The sequence below is a fragment of the Solanum pennellii genome, chromosome 1, assembly GCF_001406875.1.
Source record: "Solanum pennellii chromosome 1, SPENNV200".
NCBI classification, from domain to species: Eukaryota; Viridiplantae; Streptophyta; class Magnoliopsida; order Solanales; family Solanaceae; genus Solanum; species Solanum pennellii.
Genome location: NC_028637.1, coordinates 72776512 through 72799150, shown reverse-complemented (window position 1 = coordinate 72799150; position 22639 = coordinate 72776512). Strand labels below are relative to the sequence as shown.

Below are 22639 nucleotides of genomic sequence, written 5' to 3'. Positions count from 1 at the left end.
CCCCCCCCCCCACACACACACCTTCCTTGTTTACAGAGAACTAATTTTTTCTTTTTCACAATATTCAACATTCATTTTCTTCATTCAAAAAGAAAATCAACAAACTCTTCCACATGTGTATGATTTAATGATGGGAGGAGATCTACACGAAGAATGTAAAGAAAGCAGCTAATAAACTTGTCACATTTTGATTGAATTTGATTTTTGTAAGTGAGATAAAAAAGAAAAAGAAAGAAAAAAAGCAACAAATGTTGAAATTGGTCAGCCTTCAAAATCATCAAGAAGAGAGCAACAAAGAATGAGGACTCAAAAATTTCAATATCTAAAAAAGGAAAAAAAATGGTTAGGGTAAGTATTATATTTAATTTATTTTTGAGTTATTCAAATTAGTGATTTTCTTGTTAAAAATATTATACCATGCATATTGTTGGTATGAAACATCTATTGGTGTGAAACTTGTACGAGATGTGAATAATATTGATATAAAATCTGACATTAATATATGATTTATGAAAATGACATGAAATGTGATTTTATATTGATATGCAACTGGTATGAAATGTGTTTTGACATTGGAATGAAATTTGTTTGATATCATTAGCTCAATTAGGTGATTTTAGCGTAGTTTGTTAAACTACTCTTTTTTGGTATGAATTGTGATTAATATTGCTACGAAATTGATATTTTTCCTAGTAGGAAGGTTTATTTTTCAATTTCTCACTAATTATTTTAATTTGTATCATTGTTATGAAATTGGTATAAATTAATATTAATGTTGTTTTGAAAATTATTTTGGTTTGTGTATTTTGATTGTAGTTGCATAAATATATGGAAGTACTTTGTTAAATATCACAGTGCACATGAATTCGGTATGATGTTTCAATAATATTAATGTGATTTTATTTTTTTTTTACGTCCAGTATGATGTATTACTAAAATTTATGTATATGAATGTAGAATGAAACATGAATAATATGTGAAATGAAAAGTTAACTCAATTTATTTCTGAAAATTATTTTTCTTTCAATTTTTTTCAGTGATTGTGATTTATACACGTGTTTATTTGTTGAATACATTAACAATGAAATTTTTTATATGCATTCCATTGATATCGATGCAAAGGACCATCGTCAACGGTATGCCACAATCATATGACATTTTGAAAAAACAAAGAACGATGATGGCGTGATCATTGAGAGTAAAGTTACTGGAACTGTTGCTACAAATTTGGTGGACCTTGCATAGCAAAAGAACATGCGCCGGATATCAACAATCATCCTACACCAAGACCACGAACATCTAATTTGGGATAGTTAACTGCAGTTTAGACTTTTTAAAATTACGAAAAAAAATTTTGACTTTTGGATGATATTTTTGTGTTTGATACATTTTTAAGTATTTGATCATATATAATATCCATTGTTATCTTTCGGTCAGATAACAACTGCATATGAATTACAGACTGACAATTATAATTTCAGGATACTAGTTATATAACAAACTGCATACCAATTGGATACACCAGTCAAAAGATAAATTAAACATTGAGTATAATAATTTTTGAGATAATAATTATATACAAATTGCATACCAATTGAATTCAACATTTAGAGTTCATGAACTAACAATGTCTTATTTAACTGAAACAAAACGAACACCAATTTAGAGTTCATGAATTAACTCTTTCTTATAATTGATGTCCAAACTTTATACTTTTGACATTCAAATTCATACATGATTGGTCTTTTTACTTCATATTTTAACACAAAAAATCATAATAAAAAAAGTTGATATCCAATCTGTATAAATACCTTGAAGAAATGATTATGCCAATGTAAAATAGTGATCATTGTATTTTGTTATAACCTCAATTTTTTCCGTCTTGTTTTATATTATCAATGGAGTTGATGTACAATCTGTATGAATACTGAAAGAAATGAATCTAACAATTTAAAACAACGATCATTAAAGTTTGCATCAACATCAGTTACATCTTGTTCTATTTTGTTTAGAGTAGGACACCATTTAGATACAAAATTTTATACTCATGCTAAATTACATTAAAGGGAAAAGGGTCAAAAATACCCTTAAACTATGTGAAAGTAACAAAAATGTCTTCCGTTTATAATTGGTTCAAAAATGTCCTTACCGTCAATATTTTGGTTCAGAAATGCCCTTAAACTATGTGAAAGGAACAAAAATATCCCCTGTTTGTAGTTTGGTTCAAAAATGCTCTTGCCATCAATACTTTGATCCAAAAATGTCTTTATTGTTATTTCATGGCTCAAAAAAGTTCATTTTCTAAATAAATATATTATTACTTTCTTTTTGACACATTTTTTTCAATTAATATTTTTTAAAAAAATTATAAAATGTTTATCTTACTTTAATTCAGAAAAAAATAAAAAAAATATTTTATCATAAATAATTTGATGTTAAATTGCAAACCATACTACAACATCCTCAACGCATATTATAAGAAGTATTTGATGATGAGATAATGAATGTTGAGGAAGAAATATCCGAGAATGAGAAAAATAAATCATTTGAAGATGAAAAATGAAACGATAATGAAAATGAAACCTGAGGAGGAGGAATGGGAGAATGATGGATTGAAACAAGCGAGGAGGAATAGTAATAAAATGAAAGCTAATATATATGTAAGTTAATTTATTTTGATAATTTTATTTAATTTATGATTTTTGTTTATGCATGTAAATTTTCATACAGATGTCATCAGGCGGTGATGGTGATAGACAACAGAGGATCTTGGAGTTTGTCAGATTAATAAGGGTAAAAAAAGAAGTTTAGGAGTCCCATAGATCCTAAGGATATTCCAGGATCTATTTCTTCTGCGTTAGAGTGCATCAGACATGATACTCATTTATTTTTGTTTTGTTTGGGAGGCGGATCCTCAGATTTATTATCCTAATTATCATCGATCAGTCAATGCTTCCTTTTTTTCACTGGCATTGCCCCCGTAGCTACGAGGATCTACCTTTACAACCTATTTGTCGACCATGACCCTTATCGACAAATAGGATACTCCATCTCCCACTCATACATCTCCTCAATTATCTGCCATGAGAATTGAAGATTTTGATAGCGATCAGTTGGATGCTATGACCCTCCATTGACGCAGCGTTTTGTGCATCCTAGTGTAGCACCTTCATCTGCAGTTTCACCTATTTCTAAACCAGATGCTTAGATGCATGCTCTACCCCGGGCCAAAAGGTCAGACATATTAGAGTCATGATTGAGCCGGATGGATCATCGTAAATTTATTTTTTTATTTATTTGTTAGTTTATTTTATTTTTTTTTCTTATAGTTTAATATATCATTCATGAGCTAACATATTTATTATGTGTTTTGCAAGTGGCATCCTGCCAGGGATGCTGCACGAGCTTTAAAAGATTGTGTTAGAAAACTTTATACGCAAACTTATCATTTTTGGAGCGAGATTTCAAACAGTATGTCTAGCGATGTTTAATGAATTTAAGGTATATTTGTTTAGTTAAGTTTTATAATTTTAGTATATTTTAATTCTTTTTTTACTATTCAATCTAATTAATTCTATTCAATTTTTTCAGACCATGTGTACTTGAGAGTCGAGGTATAATTTGGTCATTGTGATCACATTTGAGTGGAGGGCATCCGTGAGACTGTCTAGCTGGCTAAAGAAAGTTTGAGATACTGATCAACGTTCCGGTTGGATACTACCTCATATTTTTGATGATCTGTGTCAGTATTGAAACACAGATAAGTTTAAGGCAATGTTTGAACAAGCCGAAAAGGTTAGATGCAGTCATAAGGATTGCTCGTTGCACACCGCACGTGTAAAAATTGTTACAACAATTACAAGAGATAGTGTAAGTTCTAATTCAAATTTTTAAATAAATAATTAGTTAATTCATATAAATCATTATAAATTTCAATTTTTATTTATAGGAAAAAATTGCGCACTCCCATTGAACCGAAGATTTTCAAGAAGACTCATGCGAAGAAGAAAGTAAATGAATCGGGTTCGGATGTGTAGGTGGAGGAAAGGGATGAACGAACTTTTGTAAGTTATTTGATATGAATAATATATATTAATAGTGAATATATTTATGATATGGATATATATTGATGTCAATTTTTGTATTCAATATGCAAAATGAGTTTTATTAATATGTCGTTGAAAATCTAAATAATTTGATTAAAATGACATCAGAACTGTCCACCCAAATTTGGACAGAAAAAGTGGTGAGAGGGACACACAGAGGTAGAGTCTATGGTCTAGGCTCTCGAAACTATGTAAGACACCTCCATTTAGGCTTACAAGGTATTGGATCATCACGTTAAGTCGAGGCACTTGACGGTATTCAGATTGCTTCTATGTCGACTCAAATAACACAACTTACGTCGGCACTGGCAGAGTCAAAGCGGAGAAGAGTATCTAAACAACAAAGCATGAGTGTGAACGTTCAGGAAATCAAAGAACAAATGTTGAACCTCGCTCCTTGACCTACAATTTTGGCTCCCGAAGACACCGACGACGACAATGAGGAGGAGGAGGAGGATTTTGTAGATGTCACTCCCTTATTTATGTCTCTTTTGATACACATTTTGAACACTTTAGAAGTTTTTGTATTATGATCTATATATTTTTGAAGATTGATTTAAGCTTGATGTCTTATATGTTGAGTGTGATATTGAGATTATATTATTTGATTGGGCTGATTGAATATGAATTAAATTGAATTAATTTATATTTGTAGGTGAGCAACAAAAAATTTCAATTACTTCTGTCAAAAAATTGCAGAAAAAGCGACGAATAAGGTGAGTTTTCCATCTCTTTTTTCAACTAAACTCAGAAAAGCGACGGACAGAAACCTTTAGTCCGTCGCTTTTCCGGCTACTTTAAAAAATTCATTTCCAGAAAAGTGACGGACAGTGTCCTTTAGTCCGTCGATTTTCTGAGATTTTCAAAATATAAATTTACAAAAAAGCGAAGGAGTGCGTGACTTTTTGAAAAAAAAAACTAAATGAAAATATAAAAGAAGCGACGAACTCCGTCGCCTATGTTAAAAAATATTCCTAAAAATAAATCAAAAAGCGACGCAGTCCATCGCTTTTAAACGACACTATCCGTCGCTTTTTCAAAAGAGTTGAGCCAAAAAGCGACTAACATGATTGCGTCACTTTTTTGTTGATTTTGACAAAAAAAAGTAACGCAATTCGTCGCTTTTAACCATCGTTTTTCGTAGATTTTGGGAGTGTATACATGATCCTAGGTGGGTTGAAGCTAAATGAGATACAACCATTAGAAGAGAATCATACTTGGAGAATTACTCGGTTGCCTGAAAGAGTTGGTTTTGGTTCTTGTGGAATCAAACTAAATGGAAGATGAATTAATATGAATATTTGGTAGGAAGATAATTAGTAGGAAATACAAGTCAAAGATTGTATCTTGGTAGGTGAAAGTTAGGCAAACCATAAAATGGTTTGCTATCTTAACCTTGACAATTTTGACACATAGCGATGTCATGGATGACATCAATAGGATGAATTTATTCCTATAAATAGGTAGCTCTTAATTCATTTTCAAATCATCCTTTCACTTGCCTTCTCATCTTCTAAGGCATTGTGTTCTCTCTCTTGTAGTATTTCACTTATATTCTTTGTATAGTGAAATAAATATCGGTGCACTTGTTCTTTGGTGGACGTAGGATCATTTTGATCCGAACCACGTTAAATATTGTTGTTCTTCCTTGTTCTTTAGTTTCACGTTTCCGCTAACAATTGGTATCAGAGCAAGGTTCTGTCTGAGTATGCTCTGTGGTTGCAGCACAGTCTGAACTTCCACATCAGAAAAGGATTACTTTGGTTTTCTGTAGTTCCAAATACATTGTAGTAGAAAAGGAAGAACAAGTAAAAAAAAAATGAGTTCCATGAAGTTTGAAATTGATAGATTTAGTGGGCGCAACAACTTCAATATCTGGAAAATCCAGATGATAGCGTTACTGCGGAGGGAAGGTTCAATCCATGCTATTGACGGAAAGTACCCCGATAAGATATCGGATTCCGACAAAGAAAAGATTGAAGGAGATGCATTGAGTGCAATCCAACTGTCCCTTGCACCTAACGTACTTTGTGAAGTGAGTACAAGTACCGAAGAGACGGCCAAAGAGTTATGGGAAAAGCTGGAAGGGCTTTACCAGGACCAGTCAGTGACAACAAGGATGTTGTTACAACGGCGTCTTCATACATTTAAGATGGATTCAGGTACTTTGTTGCAAGACCATCTAGATGCGTTCAATAAACTTGTGATGGACTTACAAACTGCTGGAATTAAAAAGGACGAGGAGACACTTGCATGTTCTTTACTATTTTCATTGACTTCAAAATATCGTGATATTGAGAATTCAATGATGTATAGCAAACAACCTATTAAACTTGAGCAAGTGCGGCAAGCACTAAACTCTTGTGATGTGCGGATGCATTTTGAAGGAGACAAAAGTGACGAAGCTAGTGGACTCTTTGTAAGAGGTCGTACTAGCCAAAAGGGAAGGAGCAAATCGAAGTACAGATCAAAGTCTCGTGTGAACAAAAAGAATGCGGAGTGTTGGGGCTGTCACAAGAAGGGGCACTTTGAACGAGATTGCCCTATGTCGAAGTCCAAAGAAAAGGCGAGTGCATCCATTGTTGAGAAAGTACATGATAATGATGATGATTATGTACTAACAACATCATGCAATAATGGAGTCTATGACAACAAATGGATCTTAGACTCTGGTTGTACTCTGCATATGACATTCCGAAAAGATTGGTTCAGCAGCTATGAAACAAGCAGAGGAACTGTATTAATGGGCAATAATGCAACTTGTAAAATAGTTGGCATTGGTTCAGTTCATGTTCGCTGCCATGATGGAATCATGAGGACTATTACAGAAGTCCGTCATGTTCCTGATCTAAAGAAGAATTTGATCTCCCTGGGTACTTTAGATAAACAAGGCTATAAGTACATGAGTGAAGGAGGAACTATGAAAGTGACTAAAGGGTCTTTAGTCATGTTGAAGGCCAAGCTGGAGGATGGCCTCTACACACTTGCGGGAAGCACCATTATTGGCTCTGTAAATGCATCTACAGTGCAGTTATCTAATGATGACAAGGCAAAATTATGGCACATGAGACTAGGCCATATGAGCGCACGAGGATTGGAGATGTTGAGCAACCGCAACCTTTTGAATGGTGAGAAGATCAGCACACTTGAATTTTGTGAGCACTGCGTCTTAGGGAAGCAGAAAAAGGTCAGCTTCAGCACTGGCAAGCACAAGACGGGAGGGGTGCTAGACTACATCCATTCAGATTTATGGGGTCCCTCTAAGCTTCCATCAAAGGGAGGAAAGAGGTATCTTCTCACATTCATTGATGATTTTTCACGAAAGGTTTGGGTGCGTTTCCTGAAGACAAAAGGTGATGCTTTTGAAGCATTTAAAGAGTGGAAGATTTTGGTTGAAAATCAAATTGAGAGGAAAATCAAGTATCTTCGCACGGACAATGGCTTGGAGTTTTGCAGTGAAGAGTTCAATGATTTCTGCAAGGTTCATGGGATCGCAAGGCATAAGACGGTCAGGCACACACCACAGCAGAATGGAGTTGCCGAGAGAATGAACAGAACTCTTCTTGAGAAGGCTCGTTGTATGCTCTTACAAGCTAAGATGTCCAAAGTATTTTGGGCTGAAGCAGTTCATACTGCTTCTCATATTGTCAATCGGTCTCCAGCATCAGCGATTGACTTTAAGACTCCGAATGAGGTCTGGTCAGGTGAACCCTCTAACTATTCATACTTGCGAATATTTGGGTGTCCAACTTATTATCATGTTAATGAAGGTAAGCTTGAACCAAGGGCTAAAAAGGCCATATTCGTAGGGTATGTTGATGGAGTAAAAGGGTACAAACTATGGTGTTTGTCTTTACTCAAATTTGTAGTTAGTAGAGATGTTACCTTTGATGAATCCTCTATACTTGATCCTCGTAAAGTTTCTATGGAGTTATCTAGAAACGAGAACAACGAGCAGGTGGAGCTACCGGTGGAGCTTACCAAGAAACGGGATCAAGAGACTCAAAGTGATGAGTCAAAAGATGCAGAAGAACTTGCTTCCAATGAACCATACACAATTGCGAAGGGAAGGGACAAAAGGCGGATACGGAAACCGGAACGTCTTATAGAGCAAGAAAATCTGATTGCACAAGCGTTCGTAGCTGCAGAAGAAGAGATTAAGGATCTCGAGCCCTCTTCGTATATTGAAGCAACTTCTTGCAAAGATGCTGCACAATGGCAGTTGGCCATGATGGAAGAGATGGAGTCTCTTCACAGAAATGAGACATGGGTCTTAGTTAAAAGGCCAAAGGGGATGAGGACAGTTGGATGCAAATGGGTCTACAAAAAGAAAGAAGGTATTCCAGAAGTGGAAGCTGCTAGGTTCAAGGCGAGATTGGTTGCAAAGGGTTTCAGTCAGAAGGAGGGAATTGACTACAATGAGATCTTTTCTCCAGTCGTGAAACATAGCTCAATTCGCGTGCTGCTAGCATTGGTTGCACAATTTGATTTAGAGCTTCAACAGCTTGATGTCAAAACTGCTTTTTTACATGGTGATCTAGAAGAGACAATCTATATGGATCAGCCTGAAGGTTTCCTAGCTGAAGGAAAAGAAGACCATGTATGCCAACTGAAGAAGTCTTTGTATGGTTTGAAGCAATCCCCTAGACAGTGGTACAAGAGGTTTGATGCATTCATGACTACACATGGATTTTCGAGGAGTGCATTTGATAGTTGTGTGTATCACAAGAAGATGTCTGGTAACTCTATGATTTATCTTTTGTTGTATGTTGATGATATGCTTATTGCTGCTAACAACATCACAGAGATAAATATTTTGAAGAAACTGTTGAACAAGGAATTTGACATGAAGGATCTAGGAGTTGCAAAGAAAATCCTTGGAATGGAAATTTCAAGAGAAAATGGTGTTGTACATCTTTCTCAGAAGAGGTACATCCGAAAAGTTCTTGAAAGATTCAATATGGATATGAGCAAGCCTGTAAGTACACCTTTAGCTTCTCATTTCAAGCTTTCAGAGTTACAAATGCCTCAATCTATGGATGAGGTGGAGCATATGTCAAAGGTTCCTTATGCGAGTGCAGTTGGTAGCATTATGTATGCTATGGTATGCACACGTCCAGATATTGCCCAATCTGTAAGTGTAGTAAGCAAGTACATGGCAAATCCAGGAAAAAGGCATTGGGAAGCTGTCAAGTGGATATTGAGATATCTCAAAGGAGCTCCTGATGTTGGCCTAACCTTTCGGAAAAGTGAAGGTATTTCAATTCTCGGTTATGTTGATTCTGACTATGCAGGGGATCTTGATCGAAGGAGGTCCACAACTGGATACATCTTTACTCTCGTTGGCAGTGCCGTTAGTTGGAAATCGACTTTACAGTCGATTGTCGCTTTGTCTACAACAGAGGCAGAATATATGGCAGCAACGGAGGCAGTGAAAGAAGCTATCTGGTTGAAAGGTTTGGTGGCAGAATTGAGTTCAGCTCAGCTTAAATCAATTCTAAAATGTGATAGTCAAAGTGCTATTCATTTGATTAAAAATCAAAGATTTCATGAGCGCACCAAACACATTGATGTCAGATTTCATTTTATTCGAGATGTCGTAGAAAAGGGAGCTATCAAGGTTGAGAAGGTTATCACAGACGATAACGCTGCAGACATGTTGACCAAAATAGTCCCGCTTGCCAAGTTTGCACACTGCAAGGACTTGGCGGGAGTATGATGCAACTCTAAGAGAACAACTGCTAGGTGGAGCTGGTATGTTCAACAAAGGTTTGATTCTTCTTGTTTCTTACAATGGGATTGCCCAGTAAGCTTAGAAGTTTTGGCCGGAGTTGTTTATACGCATGCTTGGAACACAAACCAAGGTGGAGATTGAAAGAGTTGGTTTTGGTTCTTGTGGAATCAAACTAAATGGAAGATGAATTAATATGAATATTTGGTAGGAAGATAATTAGTACAAAATACAAGTCAAAGATTGTATCTTGGTAGGTGAAAGTTAGGCAAACCATAAAATGGTTTGCTATCTTAACCTTGACAATTTTGACACATAGTGATGTCATGGATGACATCAATAGGATGAATTTATTCCTATAAATAGGTAGCTCTTAATTCATTTTCAAATCATCCTTTCACTTGCCTTCTCACCTTCTAAGGCATTGTGTTCTCTCTCTTGTAGTATTTCACTTATATTCTTTGTATAGTGAAATAAATATTGGTGCAGTTGTTCTTTGGTGGACGTAGGATCATTTTGATCCGAACCACGTTAAATATTGTTGTTCTTCCTTGTTCTTTAGTTTCACGTTTCCGCTAACATTGCCTAAGGACAAGAGGGCAATAGAATGCAAATGGGTATACAAGATCAAATATAAGGTTGATTGGGCGGTTGATAGGTTCAAAACTAGGTTGGTGGCTAAGGATGTATTCAACAAATGGATGTATTCAATGAATTTCTTCAAAGTGATTTAATTGAAGAAGTATACATGAATTTAACCCTGGGTTTTGTCCATCAAAGTGCAAAGGGGGGCAGTGTGTAAACTCATCAAGTCACTCTATGGACTCAAGTATGCAGGTAGACAACGAAACAGAAAGTTGACACCAACTTTGGTTGTTTCTGGCTTCCAACTGAGTAGATTTGACTATTCTTTGTTCACAAAACACCATGAAGGAAGCTTAGTGATGATATTGATCTATGTTGATGATCGGTTGATCATAGGAAATAATCACAAGATAATCTTGTAAACAAAGAAAATACTCAAGGATATGTTGAGATCTAGGACTTATGTGACTTGAGATAAAGGAATTTTGTGACTTGAGATACTTTCTGGAAATAGTATTTTCCAGGAATGACATTGGATTCTAATGCATAATTGCCTTGAATTTATTTTGGACATGGGATTATCTAGCTCAAAGTCAGCTGGAGCTCCTATTAAGTTGAATCAGAATCTCGAAATTTAAGAGTTTGATCTACACATTCCTCTTTCTAATGGTAATGACAAGCTACTAGATCCTAGTGCATATCAAAAGATGGTAGGGAAGCTTCTTTCTCTGACAATAATAACGCCAGATATTGCATTTGCAGTGCAGCTTCTGAGCCAATTTTATATGCATTAATCTCAAGACATCTCACATCTAAGCAACAATAACTATATACACCTTTAAACTCTATTTTATAGCTTAATTTTCACATTTATGCATAACTATTTTCGAAAGTCTTCAACCTCCTTAATCTTAAAATATTTCTTTTACAAAAAAACAACTTAGTACTAAAAAAAGTTATTTAATACAAATTATACTTAGTACATATCTAATTATAAATTTGATTTTTTACTAAATAAAAATATTAGTTCATGTCCTCCCGATTCTCCTCCCCCCACCCCACCCCCACCTTCTCTACATTATTTTTAACCATGTATAATAATATTCACTACTTATTTTATAATAATGTTTCATATTTTTCTATTTAAAGTTATGCTATATAAATGTTATTTTTATTTAAGATTTATTTGATTAATTTTTATGTTTGTTTATATTTCAATTTTTCATAAATCTTCTTTTACTTTAATAAGCTTAAGATGGAAATTCTATTTTTAAGCTAAAAAAAAAAAGTTTTATCTTTAAATACATATGATCATAGTGGGAATGCAAACACAGAATTATTTAAGCTAAATAAAATGAAAGTTCTATTTTGAAAAATGAATAATTAAAGCTTGCAAAGGAATATCAAAAACTAAATAAACTGAAGGGTAATTTTGTAAACAAACAACTTAGTCTTAAAATTTAGGGGGAAAGTTTGAAATATATCCAAACTTTGACCAAGATTGTTGTAACGAATCAAACTTTGGAAAGAACCTTTTGCTCCCTACACTATTTAATATTTTATTTTGAAGGTATATATGTGTCCATGTGGACATAAAAAATATTGCATAACGATAAATAGTAATGTGTCCATGTGCGCACACGATACATCTTTAAAATATATTATTAATAGTGCATGGATACGATGTACTCCATGAAGTTTGGTACCGTAAAAGTAATTCGCCCAAAGTTAGAGTATTTTTCAAACCATTTTCCCTAAAATTTATGTAGTGCATATTATTTTGAATACAAACCAAACCTCAAAAAGAAATAATCTCAGCATAATTTGTCTCATGGTAACTAAGCCTAACATAACTTATATCATTATAACTAATTTGATCATAACTTGTTTTCAAACCAAACAACTCTAAGATTGTAAATTATTGATTGTGGCAATACAATTTCTGTTCTTCTCTCTCAATTCACTGAATTTAATTGTGGTACAATAGTAAGTACTCTTTCATTCTTAATCAAGAGGTCTCGGGTTTGAGCCCCCTTGTGTACGGAGTCGCCTTTGTTAGGAAGTGTTTTATCCCTCAAAGTGAAACTTCTAGGCGCGAATTTGAATTTAATCGGGCTCTAATATAAACATCGGAAACCGAGTGGAAAAAAGAAAACACCTTCCTCCATTACTTTTCCCAGTTCTTTTTTATTTGTGCCCTTCCAAATGTTGCTCTTTATTTTTATTTATCAGTAATATAATTTGGCCTGAAACCAATGGACAACTCTAAACGTCCCTTTGAATAAGAAAAGGGACAACAATAGAAATAAAATGGGGAAGCAATTTGGACAGAATTTCTTTTCAAGTACTCGTTCAACAATTGCAAATGAATATATGAGAAAGAGGATGACTTTTAAATAAGCTTAAAATTCGTTGCTTTTTCGAAAAGGTTTCATGCCCTTTTAAGACGTGTTTCGCATACTTTAGTCAAACGTGCCTTCTAAAATTGATAAACAATTTTTTACATATATTAAAGGGTAACAAAAATTTAGGTGATTCAGCTGACAAAGCTAACAGTACAAAGTGAAAAAATAATAAATATACTTTCAAACTATCGTTAATGATATGCAGATATCCTTTGTTATATTTTTGAAACAATGATGTCCCAGTCGTTAAAAAACTAGAGCATATACGTCATTCATTCTAACGGGAGACTAAATATGGACACGTGACACAATTTAATCTGTCGATCCGATATTTAATAAGTATAAAATTAGAAAATAAGATTATGACACGTGTATATTCGTTAGTATAAAGAATATATATATGCTTTCATTTTTGGATGATAGGGGCACCAAAATTCCAAAAATATAACGAAAGGTTCCTGCTACCATTTACACTAGTTTGGATATATTTATCCTTTTACGCTAGTATATAATCCAAACATGTATAAAGGTCTCCCATGCCATTTAGTCTTTAGGAAATCAGAAGAATAAAAGAAGGCATATTCTGTATTGTTGGCAAGAAATGAAGTTTACTATCTGGCCGCCATTTTCGGGGTGAATGCATCAAGAAAGTCAAAAAAGGGATCTAGCTGGTTATGCGGATCTCTAAGAATGATCCAGTTTGCACTTTTTTTTTTCAAACACGTTACACATCAGTGAAATTAGTTGCCAAACACATAATAATAAATTTCCTTATCAATTTCAACAACATTACACTTTTTAAGTACAAAATTCCAACTGATAAGAAGAAAAGACGCTGATTAGGCCCAGTACTCTGCATAATGTAGAAGACTTTAGTAGCGCTTAAAAGGGTCTTTTTACCTTCTCCTCTATTCGCCATTCGAGGGAATTAAGAAGACCCGCAAAACTATCACTCTTCGGTGAACTATATATATCCTACCTATATTGTAAAAGACAATCATTATTTTGTCACAAATGTAGTTCCTAAAGAAAACTATCACTCAGTATATCAATTAGCATGCTGCAGAAACAATTAATTCTCTCACCAAACAACATATATCACTGTACAAGGTATACAAATGTTGCAGATCTTCAGAGAGCTTGCACAAAATCATAGGCATGTTGGCAGTTCCTATTCATATTTGCATAATCTAAAATTCACCCCCAATCGGCAATCACACTACACTTCAACTCGCTACACTTTTCGGGCTGTCCTTAGGATCTGATCCAGAAATCTGCCCTACTAAACTGCAAAATACAATTTGAATCAAAACTTAGCACTATACAATCATCATCAACAGATTAAAATAGACAAAACAATGTCGCACATACTTGTGTGAGCCAGCACTTTTAGTAGCAGTTCTGGCAGACAGATCAGAGTAGTATTGTTGAATAATAAAGCTATTCGATCTTGATCCACTTGGTTGAGGGGAATCGTGAGAAATCACAGTGGAACTTCCAGAGGACATACCTACAAACAATTTTGCAATGTCCCAAATAATCAGATAATTGGTTCGTTGGAAACAAATCTGATTGCTTACATGATATCGGATGCAATTAACTCTATCCAGCATGATTCTAAAACAATTACACTCACAAATTGAAATATGAAAGATACAAGCAATGTCAAATCATTACCTTGAAAACACAGCACGAGAAAGAAGAGGACAGTGAAGAGAAAGGCAAGGACACTGCTGGTCGATGATGATGATGAATTTGAAGATGCTTTTGCTGCTTTCATTTTCTTCGAAGCCTTAATTCTCTCAATCCGTACACGTTTCATCATTGCGAGTTCAGCGATCTCTTTAATAAGCTTCTGATCAGCAGCATCCAAAGATAATCCTCTTGGAGGTCTAGGAGGCTTTTTAGCACTACCGGATTTACGCTTATCTTTCACATTTTTCTTCTCTACGCCATTTTCAGCCACTAATCCCTTAACCTTATGGTCTACCAACACCTTTACATTCTCCGGAGAAAGCTCATCGTCATCCTTTACATTGCTAATCATACGAAACCCATTTTCAGGTCTAATAAGTTGTTCTTCATCACAAATGTTGTTGAAAAATCTATTTCCTACTTTATCAATGGAAATAGTATGAGTAGTTGCTACTTCTTCAATGGTGTTGTTGCACATCTCAACATCAATCACAAAATCACAGGGTGTATGATCCATGAGAACTCCACTCTGCAATCTGCCCCGGATACTGATCTGAAGGAAAATTTTATCAAACAACCCTTCAGTTTACTAAACAGAATTATCAATTTCTTCCCCCTATTTTTATAAGACACACAAAATGCCCCTAAAATTGTGTCAAATTAACAACTCCAATTGATTCAATAAGCAGCTATATATCATGAACGGCTTAATTCTACTATTTCAAATGAAATTGTTCATATTTTGGTGATACCTACGCGTTTTTGACCAAAAAGTTTCACAATTTCAAATAAACAAGTTACAACCCTATTCATATTCATATTCGAAAATGAGATTATCAAATATACTTGAAAAATCATAAGAAAAAGAAGAACTGCGTAGAAAGTGGTTGTAAGCTTAGTCAAAATATGTAAATTGAAATGAGTGAAGTAAGGGGGAGAAAATAAAGATTTTACCTTTAGAGGCAGATCCGAAGAGTGATATTGGAGATGTGAATCAAGAGGAGTGCACCTATATATCATTTATTAATAAAATGAGTAGTGCCAGTGTCAGAGCTTTGATATTCAAATTGAATTATATGAGAGAGAATGCGACAAGTAAGGCTAAACGCACGAGGCTGTTTAATTTCTGTGGGAATTAACATCCAAACTACTACTACACTCATTTTTATTTATTTTTTTCAATTATTGTTTTTTATTTACCGTTAATAAATTTATGATTGTTTTGTTATGAGGAAAGAGACTTGTCCAATATTTGTTACCATTTGATTATTGATTTGACAGCATACTGCACCAGCCGAGAAAGTGAGATTCTACCTGTTAAAACATTTTTTCCTTGTTTTTCATCAATCTCCACCGACACTTTTTCTGATCAACTTTAAAAAAGTTCAATAAATAAATTTCATTCTCATAACTTTTAAATTAAAAATTCTGTGTAATATACTATAATATCTTTTAATTTCGTATACTTGAATATATTACATAAAAATTGAAACTAATAAGTTATCAAAAAAGAAAACATAACATTTTCCTTTCAACGGACTTAATAAAAGCATGAGTGGAGCCTACTATAGGTTGGACTAAGGTTCATTCTGAATTATTTGAATGAAAAATTATATGATTAAAGTTGTTTTTCTATATGTATATGATAAACATTAAATTCCTATAAATATGTAAGAGATGTGTAATTTTGGGTATCAAATTAATTTACCATTTATTTTTTAAATTAAAATTGAGCACACTTATTTAAGTAGGATTGTACTTGAGATGAATGGATCAATACGTTTCTTAGAAGTAGTTGGTTTGTAGAGTCAAATTCCAAATGTTTAAATCAACGAGTACAAAATATATGACAGATCTTTTTTTCTTTATTAGAACAGCGGGATTTCAAATATTTTCTATTGTTGCAACTTCAAATTGAAGGTTTATGTTGTTATGTTGTCATATTTTTATACCTCACATGGGTGGCAAAGTCACGTAGATAGGAGACTAAATCAAAATCTTCCAAACAAACAGAGATCAAGACAATTAATTAGCACAATAACAAATCTATAATTAAAAAGAATTAGTAGTCCACCCATTTTCTTTTAAGTTTTTGTAATATATAGATATTTTGAGTTTCGGTGAACATACGGAAGTTAACTTTGTTTATCATACTTGGCTCACAAATAGATGAAGTGTTCATTTTGGTCTGTAAGGAGGGTTTCTTTTGATCTGAACATTTAAAAGGGAGCAAACTATATAAATCTCACTATTTTAAATTTTATTTACAAAATTTACGTTAATTTTTTTTTACAACTTTTTATACCATTTTTTGACATTTAGATATATTTATCATGATCCGTCAAATACATATATTCATTATTTTTAATAGGCGGGATACTGTATTTATTATTTTTGAATAAAGGGTTATAACTTATTTCACTAATTAAAGAAGTAAATGATAATAATTAACAACCAAAAAGGAATTCAAAGGATCATTCCATATCAGTTTTTATTGGATTTTTTAATAAAATTTCTAAATCATACATCACAGAAATTCTGAAATTATAAATTTTATTTTTCTTCATCAATTTCTTTCTTTGTATCTTTAAATCTAAAATCAAAAATATATATAATAATAAAATATAATATAAATTTTTCTTTAAAAAGTATTTATTTTGAAGCCGAACTCTCTCCAATCAAGGGTCTTATCCCACAATGCCCTATCCTGCAATAAAATATATCGCCACAACAATCTTTGGCTTGCAATTAAGAAATTTGAAGTTGGTGTTGCCGTATGCCCAAGTATAATTTGAGCATATTTTTGCCGGCAATTAAGCTTACTTTATGAAATTCATAGCTAGTTTTATTCATGTTGACCTCTTTTGGCCTTTAATTTAGTACTTCATTTTCCAATTATAATGTATAAATTAATTGTCATAAACGTGTAAGATATTAAATTCTTACACAAAACATCAAAATAGGAACCACGTAGGAAGTGCATTCAAAACAAATTAAAGATATTTGTCGGTCCCAAACACAATATATATTTTGTTTGGCCCATTTAGTCGTAAGCCACGATGTCCCTTATGATGATGTATCTCTTGGTTGGGTTGCTAGGTGTCCTTTGAAAATCTACCCTTATCTCCAAAGGAGATGTATCTTTACTCAAACTACCACTCCACCCCCACAAAATATCATATTGTCATAAATACATTTATTATTGTGGATGTTCACTTTAATACACAATTTCATTATATAAATTTGTAATTGAATTAGTTAAGTTTGTGGGTAAAAATTATTTAAACCCTTCAATTTTGGTTTAAAAATTAATTTTTTTTCTCAATTTTGAAATATAATCATTCTCCTCTTTTATTATATGCACAGTTTATTTTATTTTGGCCATTATTTATCCTTCATTTTTGTAATTGAATTTTGAGATAAAACTTATATACGTCAAAAGTTTGATTTATTTATATTATTTTTATTTGATAAAAGGTTTATATATCCATGTCATTATTTGTTAACTGAAATGATATAGATGAGCCAAGTTTTTAACAGAAAATATAAATGAGTCTTTTCTCAAAATCCGATGACATAATTGAATTTTTACTTTTTTTTAAAAATGACTTAATTAATGATATGACATAATAATTCATCACGTGTAAAAATGATTTCACAAAATTAAAATTGTTTACAGTCAATATATAATGACATATATGAAAATTTTCTTAAACGAAAATGACATTAATGAGTCTAACTTTTAACGACCACATAGATGAACTTTTTCTCAAACTTCATGACCTAATTGAGTTTTTCTCTTATTATATATAATGTTCAATTTTTAATATATGCATTTTAAAGATTTTATTTAAGCTAATCAACATTAAAAGTAAAAGGGAAAATGCACAAATACCCTCTCAATCTATGCCCGAAATCTCAGCGACACACTTATATTATACTAAGGTTCTATTAACCTCCTGAACTTATTTTATAAGTAATTTTCTACCCATTTTCGACCTACCTGGCACTATCTTGAAAAAAAAGTCAACCAACATTGGGCCCACAAGATATTACCACGTAAATCGAAAAGGGATTGAAAATTATTAATAAAATAAATTTAGGGGGATAATAGAACCTTAGTATAGTATAAGTGTATCTCTGAGATTTCAGGCATAGATTGAGGGAGTACTTGTACATTATTTCAAAGTAAAATAATGTTTTAATAAGTTTGTTTGTAAATAAGAAAGTTCATAGAATGTGTACAGGTTCAAGGGTAGATGACAAGTCTTTTCAATTAAATTTAATACATAATTAATTCAAAAATATTCTGTTGAAGAAAATAGAAAATTAATTTCTTTGTCCCTAATTATTTGATTATTTTTTCTTTTTTAATAGTTTGTTTATAATTATTTATTTATTTTGATAAATTAAAAAAAGATATTTTTTTTATCTATTATACCCTCAATTAATTATTTTTAAAAAGATAAAATTTCTTGAAAATTTAAAGTTATTAGTTCATTAATTTCATAATTAATATAGGTCAAATGTTAAAATTTATTATGATAATAATTAATTTCATAATAGATGTGTCAATTAAAAAGTGAACAAATAATTAAAAATAGAGAAAACTGTTATAAAATCAAGCTCATAAGAATATAATCATAAAGAGAAGAAGACAAGAGAAGTAGATAGAAGAAGAAGAATTTTCTTCATATGCAAGTGTATGTAAGTCTTATCTGTATATCATACAATAGTAAATGAACAACCCTATTTATAGGTTGAGAAATCACTCCAAAAGTCACCATATTAAGTACCATAATAAATAGATACATTCTTATCCAAAAAGGTTCATGAACCTAATGAATATGGATGGTTGTTCATGTACCAACCTTATGGACTATCCACTCATTCAATGAATTTATAACACTCCCCCTTGAATGTCCATAGATAATGTGCCTCGTTAAAACCTTACTAGAAAAAAAAAATCATGTGGGAAAAAATTCTAGTGAAGGAAAGAGAGTACACATATTTTTTGATACGCACTATTTGTTGCCTCATTAAAAAAACCTTGTCAGGAAAACCCAGTGGGAAAAAACCTCGGTCAAGGGAAAAAGAGAGCAACGCGTATTATACTCCCCCTGATTAAAACATCACTTACTTTCTTGTGATGATGTCTCCAATCTTCGTACATTGTGGTTGGTATATTCTTTTTCAAAGAAAAACCACACATTTCTTGAATATGGTGTGTCATTTATCTCAACCAGACGCTCTTTCGACTTGCTTCATGGAGGACTTTTATTTCTGCATAGCAACATTTGCTTCATTGATCGCCAGGATATTATTGTGCCTCCACATGAAAACAAATTGCGTGCTTGAGATAGATTTTTATGCGGATCAGATAAATATTCTGCATCTGCGTAACCAATCAATTTTGTCTTGGATTCCTCGGGATAGAATAAACCCATAACTATGGTCCTTCGAGGATATTCAATCATGTGTTAAACACCATTTTAATGTCATTTTATAGGGGAGAAACTGAATCTTGCCAGTAAATTTAGTGCAAAACAAATATCTGGTCAAATATTGTTTGTAAGATGCACTAGTGCCCTGATTGCACCAAGATAGAGTTTCATCACCAAGAAACTCTTCATCTTTCTTTTGAGATCAAACTGAATCATCATTTATGTCAAGTGATCTCATAATCATTGGGGTACTCAATGAATGCGATTTATCCATATAAATTGCATCAATACTTTTCAGTGTATGTTCACTGTTAGACAAATATTTCATTTGTCAAATTATCAATCTGTAGGTCAAGACAAAATTTTGTCTTACCAAGACCTTTTCATAAAAATACAAGGATAATAGGGTCATTCTTTTGTACCCTTTTTCTTCCTTGACTATTTCATTCCATATAAGGATTCTTGAAGCTTTATTGAAAAAGTTTCTTTCAAACTCTTATATGCTTCAGACACCTCGATTATTTCAAGGATTTTCATATAACCTTCATTGTCTAGCTAGACATTACAATTATTCATTACATGCATTCAAGTTTTCATATGTTGCCAGATCAAAACAAACCTCATTGCATCCAACAAAGGAGAAAACATCTCCAATAATGTCAGGATTTTTGCGATAAACCTTTATGCCCCAAGGAACAAACCGTATTTGATATTTTATAGTTATACTATCGCATAATAATTTATTTGTACCCCACTGACATTATACCTTGATTTATGGACTATCAGTCCAAAATGTCACTTTTCTAAGTGAAACAAAATATACTTGAATTGTGCATTTTACTTGGCCAACCATTTATCTGTCCACACTATATGACAGATTTGAATTCAAGATCCTCGTCACAATTTATATCATTGAGCGCTACCTCATATCAAAGATACCGTCGACGGTTATTTGATATCGATTCCAACAAGACATAACTTATCGAGATCTCTTCATTTTTCATTATTTCAGGTACCTGAACCTTTTTCAAGATTTTATGAAGTGTTATGTCAATGTGCTCTTTTATAGCACTTGCCTCATTATCATGACCATATTGATCATTTGCTCCTTCCTTCTTCAAGGAATTTTATATTTGGAATCGATTGGTCTATTACGCTTCCGGCGTATCATAGACTCTGTTCTTCAAGGACTTCACATTGGAGCATTTGCAGCTGAATTATATCATGGGGTCAGTGCATTCATCTGGCAACTGATTTGCAACATTATGCAAATGAATTATCCCTTGAACTTTAAGTCACATATTTATTTAACGAGGATCTAGATAATTTATAATTAACCTCACACATAATTTTTAGCTGTCAATCATCTCTCCCCCTAATGTTAGAAAATCTAACATTCATTCCAACCTTATTTGGAAGTTCATCTTTGTGCGTGGTGGAGCAATTAAAATCATAACCGCACATTCAATATTTTAGATGAAAATTATATGATTCCTGACCCTGAACCAATTTTAATGGAGAAACCTTATTGGTTTGATGCATACACGTGTTGCTACATGTTATATAAAATTATCTCATACCAAATCTTATTTGGGAGTTTTGTTCTCATAACCATGATTTAGCTATAATTGGAGGCATACAATTTCTGCTAAATCAACCAGCATTATCAATATAATTTTATATTTTGGAACTGTGCTCTTAATTTTAACAATTCGAGCAAACAACCTTACAAAAACTAATTTGTAAGTTGATAACAAAATACATGTGACCATCGCATAGATGCATCAATCATATAGTTGCAAATGATCCACATGACAGGTGAACGGGCCCATATTCACCCTTTTATATGTTCCAAAAATTTTAGGGGATTACAATCCCAACCTTAGCTGGTACAATGATCATTTTATCAAGAGAACAAGCAACACAAGAGAATTCTTGAAGAATCTTTATTTCTTCATCATATAAATCACCTGAATACTCAATCACGTTTGCATCACATTTAATCGGAATGGTCAACCAGTCATGCCAACTGATCTTTATTTTAGTACACTTATAATTTACTTGCGCATGTGATTTCATCAGCATGCCCACGTTTGTGTGCAACAAACCAGAGAAAAAGTGGAGTAATCTTTTACATAAATATTTATAACCCTCTTCGATTGTAGTGATTTATAGTCTCAATATTTATTTTCAATTCATCCAAAACTTAAAAAGATTCTTTTGAGACTTACTACAACTTCAATATTATTCCTCTGATAACAGCACAACTCGTTCGAGCTTGCAATTAATTTTGTGTACTATCACATATTGCATGACACCATCCCTATGGCGAGCATCTCCTTCAAGGAGGAAATTATATTATTATTGTCATGGTCAAATCATTACGAGCAAGACGTCTTTCTTGCTTTACTTTTGTTGTACCATAGGTACACAACCAATGACAAATTTGTATTGCCACACAATAATGACCACAGCCCTTATAGGCAAGAACTATTTCTTTCTTTTGCCCTTTTGATAGTTCATACCATAGTGACGTATAAAACGTACAATACAATTAGCCATTTCTTTCAAATAAAATTTATTTCCTCTCAAATCTTCCGTAGAGATGAGAAGTGACATGTATCATTTTTTTCTCAAACCTTCCATAGAGGTGAGTTGTGGCATATATCCAAC

General features: G+C 32.9%; 1 protein-coding gene and 1 long non-coding RNA gene across 2 annotated transcripts; one reads left to right on the top strand and one right to left on the bottom strand.

Annotated features, from left to right (window-relative positions):
- The first annotated feature begins 3365 nt into the window (after window positions 1-3365).
- On the top strand, window positions 3366-4054 carry LOC114074355. The gene is made up of 3 exons (XR_003574729.1): window positions 3366-3501; window positions 3592-3870; window positions 3950-4054. It is a non-coding gene; the product is annotated as an uncharacterized LOC114074355 (long non-coding RNA).
- A 9513-nt stretch (window positions 4055-13567) lies between these two features.
- On the bottom strand, window positions 13568-15647 carry LOC107004242. Its single transcript, XM_015202505.2, has 4 exons — window positions 15477-15647; window positions 14505-15075; window positions 14199-14337; window positions 13568-14114 (listed from the first exon to the last, which is right to left on the bottom strand). Exons 1-4 carry the CDS (start codon window positions 15540-15542, stop codon window positions 14054-14056), a joined length of 837 nt encoding a protein of 278 aa, XP_015057991.1. The 5' UTR covers window positions 15543-15647; the 3' UTR covers window positions 13568-14053.
- Between the last annotated feature and the right edge of the window lie 6992 nt (window positions 15648-22639).

Bases quoted from the DNA above. Each gene is read 5' to 3' on its own strand.
- LOC107004242 (XM_015202505.2), bottom strand. From the start codon at position 15,542: ATGATATATAGGTGCACTCCTCTTGATTCACATCTCCAATATCACTCT. The intron at 15,076-15,476 runs GTAAAATCTTTA...ATTTTCCTTCAG, and splicing joins CTTCGGATCTGCCTCTAAAG to ATCAGTATCCGGGGCAGATT. The intron at 14,338-14,504 runs GTAATGATTTGA...AATTGTTTGTAG, and splicing joins TCTCGTGCTGTGTTTTCAAG to GTATGTCCTCTGGAAGTTCC.